The following is a 19,355-nucleotide window of genomic DNA, read 5'->3' as shown; positions in this document are numbered from 1 at the left end:
ATCACTGTTCATCTCACCAGTGCTGCAGCTACTGAAGAGCACAATATCACACCAGCAGAATACTTACATTACCAAAATTGCAGAAAAACTTTCTCTAGGTAGAAGAGCTATGCAGAGTGTAATTACCCAAGATGAAATTTGTCAGACTTCATATATCATCTTTAATATTTATACTAAGTGTCCTAGATCTTTAATGACTGTAAGTGGATATAGGCTGAGGGAAAAAAAAAAAAAAATCAACACCTGTACAGGCAAGATAAGATTTCATTGGTTTGTAATCAAGGGAGAAAATATGATATCCAAGCTTTTGAATGTTTGGTCTCATCCTTAGAAGTAAATTACACTGAAACAATATTGTGGCTGTAGACATCTAAAGTTGATTTCCTCATTTTAGTAGTCTGGTTCTATGCTACGGAATTGGATTTTACTACTTTTTTTTTTCCTTTCTTTGTTTTCACCTTCCAACTCTCACTTGCTCCTAGAAGCTTTTGTTCTTACTTTGATCTATATCAAAGGACTGCTGCCATTACTGACCTGAAAACAAGAGCCAAAAAGAATCCCATAAGACAACCATTACCAGCTCCCTCCCATGACATAACAGCTACAGGTGGTTTCATTTTTTCTATAAAATTAATTGACATAACATGTTATACAATTATGTCTTAAATAGCTAGTATGCAAGTGGGTTGTAAATTAAACAGAATGGCCATGGGAGTAACTGCAGCATTTTAATTTATAAAGCGTTAGCAAAGCACTAGAGAGAGACCCTCTCTTTCCTAAACAAGGTTAAATCACATTTAGTAATAGTAGGTAATCAAATTCTGTTTTGTTTTACTGCAAAGCCCACTGGCTTGCTTGGTAAACTAAATTATTTCTAAATTGTATGACTATGTCCTCAGCCCACAGACCTGTTTTTCCTTTTATGTTCACTTGATGTTGCAGTAGCAGCAATTGCCACTGCCAAGTTTGTAAGCATAAATGTATGTCCATACTGGAGAACTGCAGTATAATGTAGCTACTTATGGCCAGTTGGACCCAATTGCTTTATTACCTGTAATGCAGCTGTGTTATCATAAGGCTCAGACTGGGTTAACACACCCAACAGAGAATCGGTAAAGGAAAACTTACCCCACAAAAAGCTTGCTATATATTGGTTCTAAAATTAAATGACTGTTGCTTCTCCAGTCATTGGAATCCCTGAATGGGAATGCAAACATTTATAAAAAAGTTCAAGCCTGAGGCACGTCTCATCTTCAATTCCCAATATTATCTGAATACCTCTTTGAACTTCCTTTCTCTTACTAACCTTACAAGTAAAACATCCTTTCCCAGGTTATAATAAAATGGTGTGGGGTTTTTGTTGTTGTTTGTTTGCTTTCCTGCACAACCCTCCTCTTCAGTCTTTGCACATTTGGAAAGAAAATAGTAAAAGCAGCGTCTGACCTGCAGATTTTCTTCTTTCACTAATACTTTTGCAATTACACACTGGATCAGATGACACCTTTACCAACCATTTTACTTCTGCAAACAGGGCCTACTGGGAGGCCTCAGATTAAGCTGGTAGAAATGATGGGACAGAGTAGCAGTTTTCACAGCTCCACATTCAGTCATTTTCTGTTAGGCAAATTAGGACTACATCTACTTATGCTTGTCCATACATCTAAAAAGCTACATTTTTATGGCCTGTAGAGCTGTTAGATGACTTCAGATGAGTTCCTACACAAAGTTACAGGCATTTTCTGCTGTAATGATTAAGAAAACAAATGATCCATGTATTTTAGTTTCAAAACCTAATATTCTAGTAATCAACAGGAATATTCATCATCCAAACCTCAAAGGCAACTATCATTTTAAAATCCTGAAGCTATCCTGCACAACACCTTTATTTCAAAACTGGTGTGGCTGGCTGCTTATGGTTCAAGGTATGGTTAGGAACTAAACTGGAGAAAAAATATTTTATTAAAGACGATCATATGTATGCCACTACCATGGAGCTCTTATCTTGTGATGAACCTGTCTTTCTCTGGTTTAATATATATGTACAATAAATGTTCTATTTCTCTTATTAGCTTTTAGAAAGGTGAAGTACTGTACTTTCCCATAGCAACAGGAAAGTATTATAAAAGTCTGAGGAGGCTGGCATATTTCTACATTTAATGTACTTATTAAAAGTGCATCTGTCCTGTAAAGATGAGATAAAAAAAAAACAAAACAAAAAAAAACTATATTATACAGCTGCAGCACTTTCAAGAAATACAAATCAAAAAGCCTACAGTCACAATCTCGTCCCCTCAGTGTGTTTAAGACTTGGACTATATATGAAATATGTAGATTTGACTACACATCTGTAGAATGTGGTAACCATTCAGAATGATGCAATATTCAGAATTAGTCCATGCTATTTGCTTATGTACTACTGTTTGATTTATTAACAGCTTCTGAAACATGTCTATTTTTTTTTTTAATTTTTTTTTCTCCAATCAGTGACAAAATATCATTTAGGTGCATCAACCCATGAGGCCATACTTGGAGTGTTGTGTCCAGTTCTGGAGTCCCAGTACAAAAGAGACATGGGGATACTGGACAGAGTCCAATGCAGGGCCACCAAGATGATGAAGGGACAGGAGCACCTCTCCTATGAGGAGTGGCTGAGAGACTATGAGGAGTGGCTGGGACTGTTCAGCCTGAAGAAGAGGAGGCTCAGGGAGAACCTAATAAATATCTATAAATACCTGGGGGGAGTTTGCAGAGAAGATGGAACCAGGCTCCTTCTGTGGTGTCTCTTGTCCTGGTGCCCAAACGGGCACAAACTGGAAAACAGGAGGTTCCCTCTGAACATAGGAAGCACTTCTGTGCTGTGCAGATCACTGAGCATGGCACAGGTTGCCAGAGAGATTGTGAAGTCTTCCTCAATGGATATCTTCAGAAGCCGAGCAGGCGTGGTCCTGGGCAGCCTGCTCTCTCTGGGTGCCCCTGCTTGAGCAGGGGGTTTGGACAAGATGGCCTCCAGAGGTCCCTTCCAGCCTCAGCCATTTTGTGAAAATAAACTTGAAAATAAACTTGTTAGGGCCAGTTCTTTTCTTGCTTTTAGCCACTAAAGGCCTTTTTTCAGTGTGTGGGTCTCTACGTAAAAATGATTGTGTTTACTGCAATGAAATGGTAGCGGTAACAAAGGGAAATGAACATGAATATAGGGATAAAAGTGCATGTAAAACCTACACTGAAAGGAGTAGGGGTATTGCTTTTTTGTTTGTTTTCTTTCCCATTCAGAACTTTCTCTGTATTAGGAATCTCAGAGCCTTTTGAATTCCCCCATTAGAAGTATGAGTTTTGGCAGAGTACTAATGATTCAGGAAATTTGCAGAAAATGTCAAGGTTTTGTGACTAGACTCCTGTTCATTCACAAAGAGAAAAAAAATCATTATGGAGAAGGAGTTGGAAGAAATAGCATAATGTGGTGGTGTTTTTAAGTTCCTAATGCAGTTTTTTCTTGGCTCCTGCTTGTTCATACAGTGGTATTTGAGGATCCATGCAGCACAATGAGAAAAGATCTGCTTCAGCAGTTTTGCTGTTCTAGCACTCTGGAAAGCAGCAACAGTATAAAACCTTGAAGGAAGCAATAAGTTTATAATGTGTTGTTATCAATTAAGGAAAAGAAGGGTTTCAGCTCTTCCCTGAGGAAGCATTATGATGTCCAACAGACTGCATCATGAGGTTCTTGCACATACTGAAACAAGGGAAGCAACAAAATACAGAAGCACACTATTCTGTACTTCCAACAAAACCTTAGACACCACTTTTGACTGTGCTATGCCACTGCAGGGACTAGCTCTTTTTGTCTTTAGTAGTTTTGCAGGGTTTATCACAGCTTCTGTACTCCATGCTGACAGTTTGGATAAGCAGTTACTTCATTATGCACAGCAGGCCTATGGGTCATGAGTTCATTTTCATGTGCTTGTTGACATGCAAATGGCTGTATCCCAGTCTCATAAAGGAGACACCTGCATGCCTTCCTCCCTGTTACACCAATAGATTTAAAACATGGATCAGAGATTGCTGGATTTTTAAGCCATGTTCAACCATTTCTAAGGCCAGGAATATTTTTGCTGCCATGAATACTCCAGGAATCATTTCCCTCCAATATTCATGAGTGGACCAGGCTATGAATTTTAATTTCTCTAATCTCCTCAAAAGCACTTTCCCTAGCTTCCCAGTCATGCTGCTCTTTTCTGAACTCACTCCAATTAGGTAGAACAGTTATACAGAAAAAAATTTAGTTAACTAGTTTTTAGATGGAAACAAATTAGTCATGAGCAGGATTGTCCGATGCAACTGCCAGACATAGCCATTACAATTCATTAATGTCCCCCTCTGACCAAAATAATATTAAAGATTTAATAACATTTTGTCTTATTACTTAAAAGCAAATAAAACTCAGTACTCCTACCCCCTAACATCAGACACCTACGTACACCCTAAGTTTTTAGGAACTTGTATTCCAATAGAGGCATCTTAAGAGTGTGCCAGGAATTCAGCCCGCTCCCTCACTGCAACTGATGTTTGTTTTCATAATGTTTCTTTTTGAACTTAGAGATATTTCTTGCTAACAATGACAGTAACACACATTGTCTCTTACTGAAGCAGCTCTGAAACACACTGGAGAATAATGAGGCTCTCCCAAGACAGCCTGAGCAGGTTAAAACAGAAGATTGTTAAAACAGGAGAAAAATAATTTGACAAAAAGAAAAAAAGGGTGTGGAGCCTTGAGGATCTGTCCTCAATATACTTTGTAGACAGTAACTCATCTCCCTTTGTACTCGTCTCATGGTTGCAGTCAAAGACTAGTAATCCTGTGCAAGCTCAGGAGAAGACAAGAGCCAGACTCTAACAGTGTAACAACAGGTTTTGGCCAACATTGCCCGCGCGAGAATTTTGCAATACAATGTCAAGTTTTTCTGTACTACCAGATCTATATGAAGTAAAGCAGTAGCCAAGTGTTCCTTACTGCGTGGGACTCAACACAGCCCATATGCCAGCACGTGGTAACAGAAAAACAAAGTTTTGTCCAGCTTTGTGAATTAATCCTTATTTACACTGTTTAACATATGTATAGAGGACATGCCTATAAAATTTAAGGAAAATGGATTCCTTAAAAGTTTCTCATTTGGATCCTGGCTAGAGGAAGAAGTTAAATGTATATCGTAAGGTGAATTCACCAGCCAGCTGGTGAATTCTTTTGGTAATTTCAAGTCTCGTACACGTTTTCTTCCTAATGAATTACACTGTCTAGCATACCAAAGTAGATATATATGATACCTGCTCGGAGATACAACCTAACAGAATGCAATGGCTGTCTCACTCCTTTGCTGATTGTTTTGTTTTCGTTTTTAATTGTTTTGGGGGAAAGGGAATGCAACTGCAGTAAAGGTTAAGCAGTACTTGCTGCATTATTTGTTGAACAGATGCTCCCATTTTGCAGACTGAGGGAATTTCTCATCCCCAAAGAAGCTTCTCAGAAATATTAATAAGTGAATAGTCACAAAACATTTTAGTATAGATGGAGAAAAATGCTAAAAATAAACAGTTTGAACAAATACAATAATTTTTCTTCCATCCCAAACCTCTGAACATGATAAATAGATTATTTGGAAAGACATTCTCTATGTATCATAAAATTAAAATACAAAATCAAACAAAAATACCTATCTATCTAGATTTTTCTTAAAAAATTAATTTTGTAAAGAATAAATTAATCTATATATATATATATTTCAAGTTTCTACTTATGCAAGTTATCTCTTAAGGAGGCTAGAAATAAAAAGATGCACTGACACAAAACTAAGGTGGTTTTATGGTCTTCAAGAATATGTATCAGCAACAGGCAAGTTTCAAAAAAGCCAGACGCAAAAGTTAAGGAATAGTTCCAACTACCTTTGCCTCTTTGGAGCTGTCATACTCCAATGGAAACAAAATGAATATATACTAGGCACGTAGGAGTGGTGTTCAGCTGTCTTTTGCATTTTCAGGCTTTCTGGTAGTTAAATTGGCAATTTGCAGAGTTATGTCCTGTGCTGAGAAGCAGTAAAAGTGAGGAGAAGTTCTGAGACACTATTTGACAGAAGGGGAAATTTCAGCCCCTTTGTGGGATAAGGAAAAGGGTTTTGGACACTCAGATAACGAGACTGAGCAGCCAGACCCAACTGCACCCCTGTCCACAGTCTTAATGGTTCAATGCTCTGGGCAATCCAGCTTTTCAGAAGAAAAAGAAGAAAAAGAAGGTACCAGCACTGAGTACGCATGATAAATGCTTAATATTCTGGGGGTAGCTGCAGCATTTTAAAATACTCCAGAGCTATTTTGCAGAGAATAAAGAGACTGAAGCTGAATGCGTGGTCCTAGGCATGGTCCTAGGTCCTAGCTTCAAAGAGCTGCACACTGCCCTTTGAAGCAGTTGGTGACCAGCGACCTTAGTCATTTGGTGCAGTACAGTCTTTTTTAGTTCAAAAGTGACTCATACCAATTTTGAGTTAAACTTTCACCTTATCATTATTTTCATTCCGTGTCCTGAGCTATCAACTGCCCAGCAGTAAAATAAATGTTGAGAATCATTTTTTTTCAGCTGAAATCATGACCTGATGTACAAAAAGACACAAAACCAACAGTAAGAGAAATATTAACACTAAGATTTTTATTTTTTTTAAAGGAGGCTGTCTTAGTTTCTTTGTTCACATTTGAAGTTCTCCTGTTTATCCTTTTCTCACCTGTGCAAAACAAATAACATTGCTGTGCAAGTGTATGAATTTTAACATATAGAAACATTGATCTTAAAACAGACACTGTGGCTATACATAAATATATCACTAAATATACTTCAGGAAATTCAGACACTGTACATACAAAGGTCAAAGAAAAATGTCTAGTGAAGAGTTTAGCAGCAATTTTTTCACCAAACAGATTTTCATGGAGTGTCAGTGTGTGATGATCTGAGAAATATCCCCTACATGTTATGAATTATGATTAATGTTATTCATTTATTAGTTGTTCCTGTGAAAACAGATGTGTTTTTAAAGTTTTTGTCGATGATTTTCTCCTATTTTCTCATCTAAATGGTTTTGACACACATTCAACAAACACGTTTCTCTGTTGCTCCAGAACTGCACAGTGGTGAAAAGAATAGTGGTAACTATAAAGAGTGGGGGAAAGAAGGGAAATTTCCAATGAGATGTCAGAAAGACAGTGACTGAAAAGTGCTAATGGGAGACAGGCAAAATGCACAGGAAACTTACATAGGGAGGAAAGGATCAGCGGCTGAGCACACTTTTGCTGCAGGGTAGCCTGTGTCAGCAGCAACATGAGCCAAGGACTAGAAAGACAAAGGAGGGAAAGAAAGCTTCCGTGATGGCTAAGCAAAATGCTCTCTTTACCAGAATTCTGGCCCAAAGCATGCCTAAGGAAACTGAAGGCATCAAGACAGATAAAGAAATCCTGCCTTCCTACCCAGATGCAGACAGATGCCATAAGACAGGAGAAACTAGGCTAGATATCTTCTGCACTCAAAGTTTTAATAGTCTGTATTAATTAAACTTTGTCCTCCAAATAAAACTAATGATATTTCAGAAATGCTGAAAAATCAAGGTGATCTGCCTACATCTGTCTGCCCATTTTCACTGCATGGCTTCTGATGAACTAAAGGGGAAGAGAAGCAGCCTCTGGGGTGGGGCTCTGAGAAGTGGTACTGCAGAGAGGAGGGGAGGGGGTCAGGCATCCTGCAGGGACAGCCACCGGAGGAAGCAGCTCTGTTTTCTGCAGGATATGGCCAAAGGAAGGCTGCCTCCCTTTGTCTGGAGACACAAGGTACCTGGACTCTCTTTGAAATGCAAAGGATTAAAAGCACCATGAGGAGTAAAACCTTAGCTTTGTTATAGCAACGTCAGGAATTCCTTCCAAACAGTGTAGCAGAACACCAATTTTCCTTAAAAAAAAAGATGCAGATTACTGGGGGAATAAGGCTACAAGTAGTTTCACCAATCAGTGAAAATAAGATGCCATTAGAGCATCATTTAAAACCTTACCAAATTTAGAACGTACAAGTAATTCTGATTTTTTTCTTTTTCTTTTTTTTCAAATACTGATTGTAATCAGCCCCAGTAATCAATTAAGGTTTCAATAACTTAAAGTATCAGATAGATTTTTTTTTTTTTTCAAAAACAAAGGACAGGATGAGGGGGAATGGGCTACAGTTGTGCCAGGGGAGGTTTAGGTTGGATATTAGGAAGAACTTTACTGAAAGGGTTGTTAGGCATTGGAATAGGCTGCCCAGGGAAGTGGTTGAGTCACCATCCCTGGAGGTCTTTAAGAGATGTTTAGATTTAGAGCTTAGTGATATGGTTTAGTGGAGGACTTGTTAGTGTTAGGTCAGAGGTTGGACTAGGTGATCTTGGAGGTCTCTTCCAACCTAGATGATTCTGTGATTCTGTGATTCCTTTAGTCTACTCAATTGCACTCTCCACAAAAATTTACCAGAATGTCAGAATGGAAATATCAATCATCCATATATATGACTAGTTATGACATGCATTTCATTGGTAAAATCAGTGATTTTGTTAGAAGACACAGGAATATTTATTTACTTTTACTTCTTTTTTATTATTTTTTAAGGCCTACTTAGCTAAACCAGCCTCTTACCCTTGGATGAAATTAGTAATACCTTTATCTTAAACAATAATACTGTACTATAGCATTAGAATTTAGAAGTTAAAGCTTGAAAAAATTATCTTTAGACAGATGGAGGGAAAGAATATGCAAATTTTATTATTGCTTAAAAAAAAAAAAAAAACATAACAAAACCCAACACATTAACAAACTGCAAAATGTAATATACTTCAGACTTAGAAAAAATCCCAAACTGTTAATGCATCTTTATTTTTGACCCCTTTAGACAAGGATAAACTAGGTAACCTCTGTTGGCCCTTTGCATTTCTTTCTGTAATCCCATAATTCAACTGAAACCATCCAGGATATTTATAAGCAATAATTTATTTCATGGAGATACCAGTGGAATCATATATTAAAGATGCAGACTGACAGCAGTACATATACACTTGGTATCCAAAGCCCACTTCTAGATGTTCAGGAAGAACATTTATAAAATTTGTACTCACCTATGCTAAAGTACATTAAAAATACATAAACAAAAACTTGTAAAAAAAAAAAAGATTTAATGTTGAATAACAGTATCATAGCAAACAGACAAACCATTTAGCTGTTGCAGAAGCTAGGAAAAACTTGTCTTGAGTTGGACACCTAAAAATCTGTGGAAGATGACACTGGATTTGGCCCTTAATATAGTACTTTCAGTTCAAGTATGCAGTGTCAAAGGCTGAAGTGTTTCCCCCAGCCCTGGAGTGTAGCTGTCTGTGATCAAGGCCAGCTCCCTGGGAAGCAAGAGGTGTTTCAGAAGCTGCAATTGGCCATGAAGCTGTTTGAGAAAGAGCAGGAAGAAATCTCCCCCATTTGTCTCTTCAGCTGCATTTACTCTGAGGCTCTTGCTTTTGCTCCCTTCCTGGGCAATATTGCAGTCATACAGGTGCCGGGCTCATACCCGCCCCATTGCTCCACACCCTGAACCTGGCTTGCAGACTTGACTTCCCAGCTTGACATCCATCCTTCCCTCACAAGGGAACTTATTGTTGCTGCTGCCTGAGAGTACAGTGGACTTGCAGTATCTTCTGTGTTTACCAACACAGAAAAAATCATCTTGCTACACTGGTAGCAAGAATACAGAAAGTAGTAAGAAAAACAAGGAGACTGAATCCTAGAAAGAAGAGTAAAGTGACAACAGCAAAGAAACAACTTGAACCTGCCAAATAAGAGGGAAGATGGACAGAAATAAAGAGCAGTGATCCAAGGCTGGATAGATAGCAAGGCAACAGTGGTTCTGAGAAGAAATTTGGAGGAAAAAAACAGCAGCAAATCCAAAGAGGAGAGAGAGGTGTGGAATAGGTGAGCAGGAAAGACTGGGAGTTGTTCAAGGATGGTGAAAGGTGCAATGAGACTAAGAGCAATAAGGAGAGAACAGGATGAGAACCAAGGGAATTCAGCAATTCAACATTTCAAGTTCTCTTCCACTGTTATTAAGAGGTTTATTTTTTTCATAAAATAAAAAAGAACCTAAAACCAAAAATGATAATAATAATAATACATCTACATCAGCAAAATTTGCACATGGACTACTGATAAATTTAATAAAAGTCAAGGAAAAGATTTTCTGTTTCACAATAGCGTTATTTTTACTAAACAAAAAATATGCCATGAATGTTAGAGAAGAGATATCTAAATCATGCTCACTAACAACTATGCACACATAAGAGGAACAAAAAAATACTTGTGCTTCACTGGTAACTCATTTGTACGCACCATAACAGACAGGAGTTAATATATTTTTCTTTTTTGGAATGCTATCAAATTGCAGAATAAATAACAAAGAAGATTTATAGTGTTATTACAATGAAATATCTCAGGAACTTAGGCCCATAAAATATTATGCCACTTTCATGTCTGCTATCTGTTATCTGCAGTTTACATTCTCCCTTAAAACTAATAGCAGCCTTCTTCATACAGCTGTAATCATTGTAGCTGTGCCTCCAGCACTCCAAAAAAGTGACTTGCTACATCTGTTAACTCTCTTTATATTCCCTCCCGAGTGGCAAACCAATTTATAATGAATAGAAACTACGAATCTTCTTCTGAAGTCAATGGAACAGAGATCATTGTTATGGATGGCTGATCAGCTACTTCTTCCCTCCAACTTCCTCCACTGCCACTGTATTTTCATCTGTTAGCAGATCATGATCCACTCAAAGTTGTTTTTGTTTTGTTTTTCTGCTAACACATAAACCCACTCTGGTTTCCAATTCTCATGTCTGTGGACACACTGGTCTGACCAGATGCCACTGCTGACATCATCAACAGTTCTGCTTGTGCTTTGTTTAATTCAGTTGTTCAGTTATGCTGCTTAGCAAAGACCCTTTACAAAACTGGACTGAAGGGAAGAAAAAGAAAAATGACAGAAGTGAGGCAGAAAGCCAGATTCAGAGATAAGAAAACCTTGCTTATAAGTTACCAGTTCCTGCTCCAGACACCTTGCCCAAGAAGACTCCTAAAACAAATAATTAATTAATCAGTCTAATTAAACTCCAGAGGTATATATGTGACCATATATAGAGCCAACAATGAGTCAACAATGGTTCTAGCACTGAAGACATAGGGGCGAAACCCTTAGTGAAATTCTTTATAAGGACCTTTATAAAGAGGGTCATCTCCACCCTCCCCATCTTCCTCCCCTTCACTCCAAATACTGTGCTGCCATTTTTTGTCTGAATAAACTCTGACTTCAGAATGTGCCATTTGCCAATGACAACTCTTGGTGCTCCCATAACATTAAGCAGATTTTTTCTTAAGATGTCTTTGCAGAAAAGAATGGTTGAAAAAGAAGAGTGGTTCAATCTACCTAAAAAGAAATCAAAAATCTGTTAGTTTTTCAGCCATATCTTATCTGTAATCATTGTGATTTGTGTTCATAGCTCTGTGAACATAAAACACTAGTACAGAGCCTGAAATTCATACCTCACATAGAAATATCCCTATATGAAGTAGAATAAGGTAAGCTTTTTCTTTGTTTGGAAGCTGGAATGTCTTTAAAAAAAATTAAAGAATTCTAAGCAGATTTGTCCCAGTCTAGTGTATGTCAAATTAACAAGGCAAAATAAGTAAAACCAAAGCATGGTTTTACATCTTACTCTGTACATCTTAATTTCTGGTAAGGTAATTATGATAATTGTGTCATAATATTATGCCATTTCCATTCCACGTATTCTGCTAGATAAGTACTGCAACTGTAAATTAGTTTTGATCAGTACCGCCACCTGCTAATAAGGAAAGCTACTTTTGTACTTAGCAAGCTGTTGTGTTGAACACTAGTGCTGAGAATAGTATTTCTGCTCATAATCACCAAGATCAATGATAGGAAAAATGAGAACATTTGCTATTTTCTTTTTTATTCTTGCATGCAGAATATCTTAGCGAAGTTACAGCCAATGGATTGTTTGAACCTCTGCTGTTTTGAGAATTAAATACAAATTAGGAAATCCTACCTTCGGGTTTGCAATTCTATTGCTAATATGGGGGAGGAGGGGGGTGAATCAGGCAGTCAGTAAGAGATGGTTGAAGGCAGACAGAGAATACAAAAAGAAAAGAGGAAAAAATAAATAAATGAGGTCTTAAGAAGGAAAAGACAAAATGCAGCAGCAGTAGGTGCAATTGTCTGACTTCTGGCATGATTTGGACATTGCAAACTTGTAAGTAGCTTAAATAGAATATTAAGCGTCAATTGTCTCTTAATCAGTATAACAGTTCAAGTATACTCACTCTGACAGTTACCACTCAATACAGCAATAAACAATGTTATATGACTGAGCCAAGAGCAATGCACAGTCAAGGGAGATAGCAAAGGGCATAACATTCACAGAGAAAAAAATGTTTGTGGCACTCATGAATGTAATGACTGGCACCACATCATGTCTGGAGTCAAAGTTATTCATACTAGAATACCTGAAAACCAGGCTCACTTACCAGGTACTATTCATAAAAATTACCAAGACAAACAGTACCAGTGTCAAGTGTTTATGAACAGATGTTCTCTTACAACCTATTTAGCTTATTCTTTCATTTTATTTCTGTTCTCCAAATTAATATGAAATATAACCCAAAATATATTAAGAAAAATATGAAGAAATGTGAAGAAAAAAAAATCTCTTTTCATGACGTATTGTATTTTTGATTTTAATTATACTTTTTAAATCTTTATATTTAAAACACAAAAGTAACAAATTTCTACTGATGCTAGAAGGGACATCCATCTAAATGCTTTTAATGTTAAGATCTTGATGTTAAGATTTTATTGGTAAAGTAGTACAAATCAGATGGATACGCTAAGTCAAGAACACTATCAGGTACTGACTGGTGCACAGAAACTCACATTATCTTCGTCTTGATGTAAACACTTAAATGCAAGTTATTAGAATGCACTGTAAATCAGGTAGGTAGAGCATACTGATGTCTATCCCTTTCCAGTGATTTCCTCAATTCAAAATGTTGAGCAGTAACAGCTAGAATAAGCAGATTTGCATTTACTTTAAAAAAAAAAAAGTAAATAATTAAAAAATTGCTGGGTGACAGAAGTCCTTCTACTTTGGGTGTTTTGTTTGTTTTAGGACTTTGATTTTTTCAGACATTATGTGACCAAATAACTATGGACTTCAGTGGTTCTGATAGTCCACCTTGTGATATTGCTGTAGTTTTAGTAGCAGAACTGCACAGACAGGTGATGCTAACAGTGATTAATATGTACTCTATAAATCCGTCATCCCCACTGATTTACTATTATAGTAATGAAATTATTGAGTGTGTTAACACTACAAGACCTAAAGGTTCACATACTGTTTTTTGATTCGAGTATTTAATATTCATCATTCTACTGAGAATGAAAGAGTAACTCTGCTTCAGGACATCATCATTAGACAGGAAAGCACTGAAGTATTGTGTCCTCAAGATGCACTGAAAACAATGAAACTTGGACATATATGTAAAGTTACCAAGAGTTATATTTCCATATTCATTGCTTGCATAAGCAGTAGGTGGCACTGATATTACAGGAGGTAGAATTAAAGGGCCCTGCTAATTGATTTGGAAAAGAGGAAAACTGGGCTTCATTCTTCTGACATTCAAGAGCAGGATTTCTTGATTCAGAAAGAAAAATCAACAAACCTCACCAGCTGTGACATTAACTTGATAGATATTTTCTGCATATTTTAAGAATCGGAATTAAAGTTTTAAAGAAGAAAAAAAAATGGATCTCATTTTTGTCATCACTAGAAATTAAAGTAATTAGTGAATATTAATACTTTATATTCCACTGTAGAGCACAGAAGGTTTGAGAGGTACTTTTTTTTTTTTTTTCCTTTTTTTAATAGAATGGGAATCTAAGGTGCAAAAAGCCACACTCACTGATGTAAGTGACATGACATACACCCAGGAGCAGAATCTGGGACTGAGCTACATCCATTATGAGATACTGCTAATGAAAAGACAGAAGCTGCACATGTTGACAGGAATTCTGTTGGTTACAGATTCCACTTTATTTTATTCAAATGTATTAACAACAGTAATTTCATACTAATAAAGAAAAGAGTTGAAGAATACTTTTACATTGGCAGGTTGTAATAGCTCTGAATACGGTACCAGCTAAAAATGACACAGCCTCCTTGTACACAGGATAATTCCTTTATTTTATGAATTTTATGCTACAATAAGTATTCCATGACAAAGGATGTAAAGCACTGAAAGATAAATGCTGTTGTAAAAGGAGTTTCAAATGCTACATCTTCTGTCCTTACTTTGCAGATTTTTGGACTGGCCACACTCAATCAGCAGCACAATAAGGATAACATAAGTATGAAAATTTTAATGCAGTTTAAATAATATTTTCTGTTTACAGAGATTCCATGTACATTAGAAACCCACATTAAGTCCTTGTTCAAATTCTGTGTGGCCCAGGAGCGAGAGCAGGAGCCCTCTCTTGTGTTCAGGAAACCAAAACCCACCTCTGCCAAATTAACATTATATTGAGGTGTGAAATAACATTCAATTGTAAGGTTTACTTTGTTAATATCTGAAAAAATGATTTCCGAACCTTTTATTAGAGCCATTAAACAGTAATTTACTGCTGTGTTGTCATCCGCATTACTACCTGATAATGCTTGCAGTTGCATCACCAGTATCTAACGCCACTTTTACAGAATTTTGCTTATTTTTTTCATCTCAGTTCATATTTTTGCTCTCTTAATCTGCTCAACCATTGCTGTGTAGAGAAATTAAATAAAAGCATAGCATTTAATGTAAAAGATTTGTCTCTGTATGTTTAATCATATTAAATAGATCATCAAATTAGTGATTAAAGCAAGTGGAGAAACTACATGAAGAATATTGGTCCCTGTGGCAGCATACCCATTTTCACTGCACAATTAAACATTCAAAACATATTAATACAATTGTGCCAGACAAATACAATAGTGCAGACAAATATCTACTACCTTTTCATGTTGTGTGTCAAATTTTATCTGATGTGTATGCATACATTGAAATGCAGACATGCTATTTGTACAAGTGTGCTTAAACTGGCTGGAGGAAAAGAAAACCTCACCTCTTTTTAAGCAGGCAGTTATGAACTGCATACATGAGTATTGCATGGTATGTTATTGTCACATGTGATACCTTGGCTCTAAAAGCCATGTCCTTACTTTTCATTTATATGCATTAATTGGATTTGATGTCCCCAGTAAGTTATTCTTTATTTACCTTCTTCAGAACAACCATACTGTTACAGACCTCTAACAAAATCCTCTTAGCTATCTCTTTTTCAGAGTATGCAGTACATTTTCTTTGATCAAGACTCAAGAGGAGACACACAGCACACTTGAATGTTCTTGTTGCCATTCTCTTACTTTCACCAGTTCTGCTCCTCTGGGAGGACAAAACTCACACAGCATTGAAGATGCAGCAGAAATCTTAGAGACACTGAAAGAGGTCACATTGGAGCATATTTTCCTTTGGGAAACTGTATATGAATATGCATAGACATATGTATATAAATGCATTGCATTTGGAGGTGGAAGTGTTTTCTGACCTCTACAGCTATCAGTAGTGTTACTGCAGAGCTCTAGCACAAGGGTGCAATTCTGGCTACAGATAAGCTGGCATTTTGATTTGGACCGGAAGAGCAGTTTTAAAAGACACCCTGTGATTATCCCTAGATATTACATGTTGACTAGAAGTGTACAACAATTTTGTCTTATGTCAGCTAAATTCCTTCTGGAATCCATTTAACCTGGAAGCTCTCTCCAGGCACAGACCAAATGCCATCCAAACCCTAAGGAGGTCCTTAAACTCCAAAACATTTGGTCCTTGGGAGACCTTCAAACCATTTGCAGTCGGGCTGTTCAGGCCAGGTACCCAGGCTAAATTTACTTTGAAGTCGAAATCCCTCAACAACATATAGCATAAAGATGGGGGCTGCACCACTGAATGCTTAAATCTACCAAGCTGTTCTTGATCGCATTACTTACTAATATTGATACAGTCTCTCTTTTACTCTGATTAAAATAAAGTTGGATTCAATACTAAAAAAGACTCTTGACTTTCAACCAACAACATTCTTGCAGAGGTCTGGGAACAGCTGCTGACGTACAAAAGCATATTCAGGAGACAATTGTCTAATCAGCTGGAATTTTGAGTCATTATGATTCAATCTACTAGCACATTTACAAAAACAAAACATCCTGGCATGTTTTATTAAGCCGTTATTTCTTTTCTCTAGTACGGTTATTTATGCACAGAAACCAGCACAATCAATATAGTGGGAAAGATTACTTGCTGCATTTTTTTTCCTCCACCCCTTTCACGCATTCCAGTGACCATATTGCCAATCTGCCTTAAATTTCATGAGGCATTTAATTGAACAAATGCAGAACAGAAACTTGATCATAGTGGTGTGGAGAAAAATCCTGCCCTGACCACCCACTGTAGAAATATTGAACTGATTGGGAACTGTGCAAAGCTTCATGTATCCATTTCCATTTCTCAAGATTCTTATTACTATTATAATTATAGTGCACATTCAAATATTATTAATTCACATACATTTAGAGTGCAGTAACTCCAGCTGTTTTAGCAGCAGCATCTCTTTACATATGCAATTACAGGCTTTCCTGCTGCCGCAAAATAAAGATGTTTCTTACAAATAATAATAGACTCTTAAATAGTCTTCATTGTCATATGCAGTGGAAAAAGGCAGTTTAAGATGAATATGTATTTATACAAGAATATATTCATAATGTATTCTATACATACACATTATATCTTTGATATCAAAATCAATTACCAATGAACAAAACATCCCTGATACTAGAAAATAAATCTTATCAGCAGAAAAATCACAGGGCTTAATAAATAATGTTTGTAAACTTTTTGAAGCTGTTTAGCTGCATTGTACGATTAAATTCCTTTGATCCAAGAGAGTTGATTGGTGTCTCACTGTAAGCTGACATACATGTATTCATAAAGAATAAATATCTTCTATTCCTATCTCTGACACATCCTGCCTGTGTGGATGATCCTTGTTGTGCTAAGTTTCATGCTGGGCTACAGAGGCAGAGAAGCAGGACCACTGTTAGCAGAGCTGTTCTGAAAGCAGGAATTGCATGTTCGACATGCTGATCGTTAGAACAATCAAAGTTTTCAAACATGGCATTTTGCTCAAAGGCTTTTCCAGTGTTCTCATTGTGAGTATCTCATTTACAACTTCATGACTCATCTGCTCAACTCCTCAAAACTGAAGAGGGCACTAAGATAAAAATTTCATTAAATGGCACAAGATAAAGACCAAAAGTTATTTCAATTTAAAACACACAAAGTGTGAGCAATCCATCTCTGAGAGCATTTGTTTCCTTATTTCACTTTTCTGAATATCTCAAGAAAATCTTTGAAGTGGATGGTTTCCTTGCCACAGAGATAACAATGATAACTTCACTGTTGTTTCAACTAAATTCATGTTTTTGCCTGCCCAGCAACATAGCTTTAAAAGTAATAGGAAAAAGGTAAGTTTTATTGCATACTCATGAGTTGTGTGAATCAGCTTTTGAATATCAATGGAAGTTTGATGTCTAGTTCATTTAAATACAATGAATTTGTAAACTTCACCCTCAAATCTGATATACATCTCCAAACATGGACAAATCTGAAAAATTATAATATCAGTAACATCTACTTAGTGCCTTCCAACATGAAATTAATTATTTAAATAGCAACACAGAATGAATCTGCTGTATCTTGAATAATATTTTGTTACAGAACAGAACACATTAATATTGTATTTAAAGAATAGAAAATGTACTATTATTAATTAATTACACTGTTTATTAGTCCTATTTTCTAACTAGACCTTGTTTTCACCCTGAAGTTTTGCCTGCATGCTGGGGTAAGCATCTTAAATTCAGATTTTCATGTTGGTTGAGAATAGTTTCTTTCTGGCATATTGCATAATTTATATACTTTATAAAAACAATTGTAAACAGAAATTATCTGACTGACTAAATAACCATATCTGTTATAGATGTTCTGTCTGCGAGAAACACAAGATTTACAAAACACAGAATTCGTAGAGAGGACTAGCAGTTTTGTAAGGAGGTGGAAAAAATCTTTTAACCCACAGGAACAAGAAAAAAAACAACAACAAAAAACACATAATTGTTCTAGTCTTAGATTTGGTTCAGTAATCAATTCAATTATATTGTTTTCTGAGGCTGCATCTTTGATTAATACTGCATAGGCGTTATGATCAGTGTGAAGTCAATTGAAACAGTAATTCTTATTTGAACAGAAAGAATTTATGTATTTTTTTTCTTCCCAAAGAAAGCATTTCTGAAATACTGTAATTTACTTGCAATCCATTAGCACTATCACAATGTGGTAAGGCACACCTGCCATTCAAGAGAGCTGCAGGTATCAGCATCACAGTATCTTGTGAGCAGAGTGGTTTGTTGTAAAGTCAGTTTGGTGGAAGCTCTCCAAAAGCTGAAAAGAGGGAAAAGCAGTATCCAAGATGACCATATGGTTAACTCTAACTTTGATTAAAAAAAAAAATTATGGTCAGTGATAATTAAAGTTGCAGATAAAGCTAATGGATTAGCACACTTGAGTTTTATTATCTGTATAAAATAATCTGTCTTAAAAGATGAGCACAGCATGTCAGAGTAAAACAAGTGTGGAAATTGTTGTAAGAAACTGCAAACAATGTGCGTCACAACTGCCTCAGTATTCTGGGAAAGGAAAGAGTACTGTTCCCTCCTGGCAATGGGATCTTATAACTGGTGTGAAAGAAATGGTTAACATTTGTTATGAGGTGTTAATAACGATAACAAATCTCTCCTGATCCTTACGACATATTAGGAGACAAATCATATCAAAAACACAGACTTTCTCATCAGTGAACTTAAATGATGAGCCAGGTACTAAAAATATTAAGTATTCCTCGTAACTCTAATTCTGAGATTTACTGTGATCTGTGATTAAAAATGAACAAATAAACAAAAAAGCTTTCTGGCAGGAAGAAACCATGCACTGTGCAAGAACTATCTAGGCACAGGCAAAAGTTAAAGGATTGCTTCTATGACTTAAGATGTGAGTAACCTCTTTGAGCCACTCTAATCCATCATGAGGTCCCATGAGTACCTTTGTCTTCA

At 36.5% G+C, this 19,355-nt stretch overlaps 1 protein-coding gene across 5 annotated transcripts in view; it reads right to left on the bottom strand.

The window, feature by feature from the left end:
- Window positions 1–19,355, bottom strand: part of KCNIP4 (potassium voltage-gated channel interacting protein 4) — a 436,897-nt gene that overhangs the window by 112,948 nt on the left and 304,594 nt on the right. The window contains exon 1 of one of the 5 annotated variants that reach the window (XM_040555572.1): window positions 18,594–18,684. The exons of the other annotated variants lie outside the window; for them this stretch is intronic. Coding sequence (XP_040411506.1) covers window positions 18,594–18,600 — 7 coding nt within the window. The 5' untranslated portion in view covers window positions 18,601–18,684. Of the gene's footprint in view, window positions 1–18,593; window positions 18,685–19,355 lie in introns of those variants that run through there. 5 annotated transcript variants of the gene reach the window in all.

The sequence above is a fragment of the Cygnus olor genome, chromosome 4 (genome assembly GCF_009769625.2).
Source record: "Cygnus olor isolate bCygOlo1 chromosome 4, bCygOlo1.pri.v2, whole genome shotgun sequence".
Taxonomy (NCBI): Eukaryota; Metazoa; Chordata; class Aves; order Anseriformes; family Anatidae; genus Cygnus; species Cygnus olor.
Note: the sequence above shows the minus strand (reverse complement) of the source record. Positions and strands in the feature narration are given on the sequence as shown.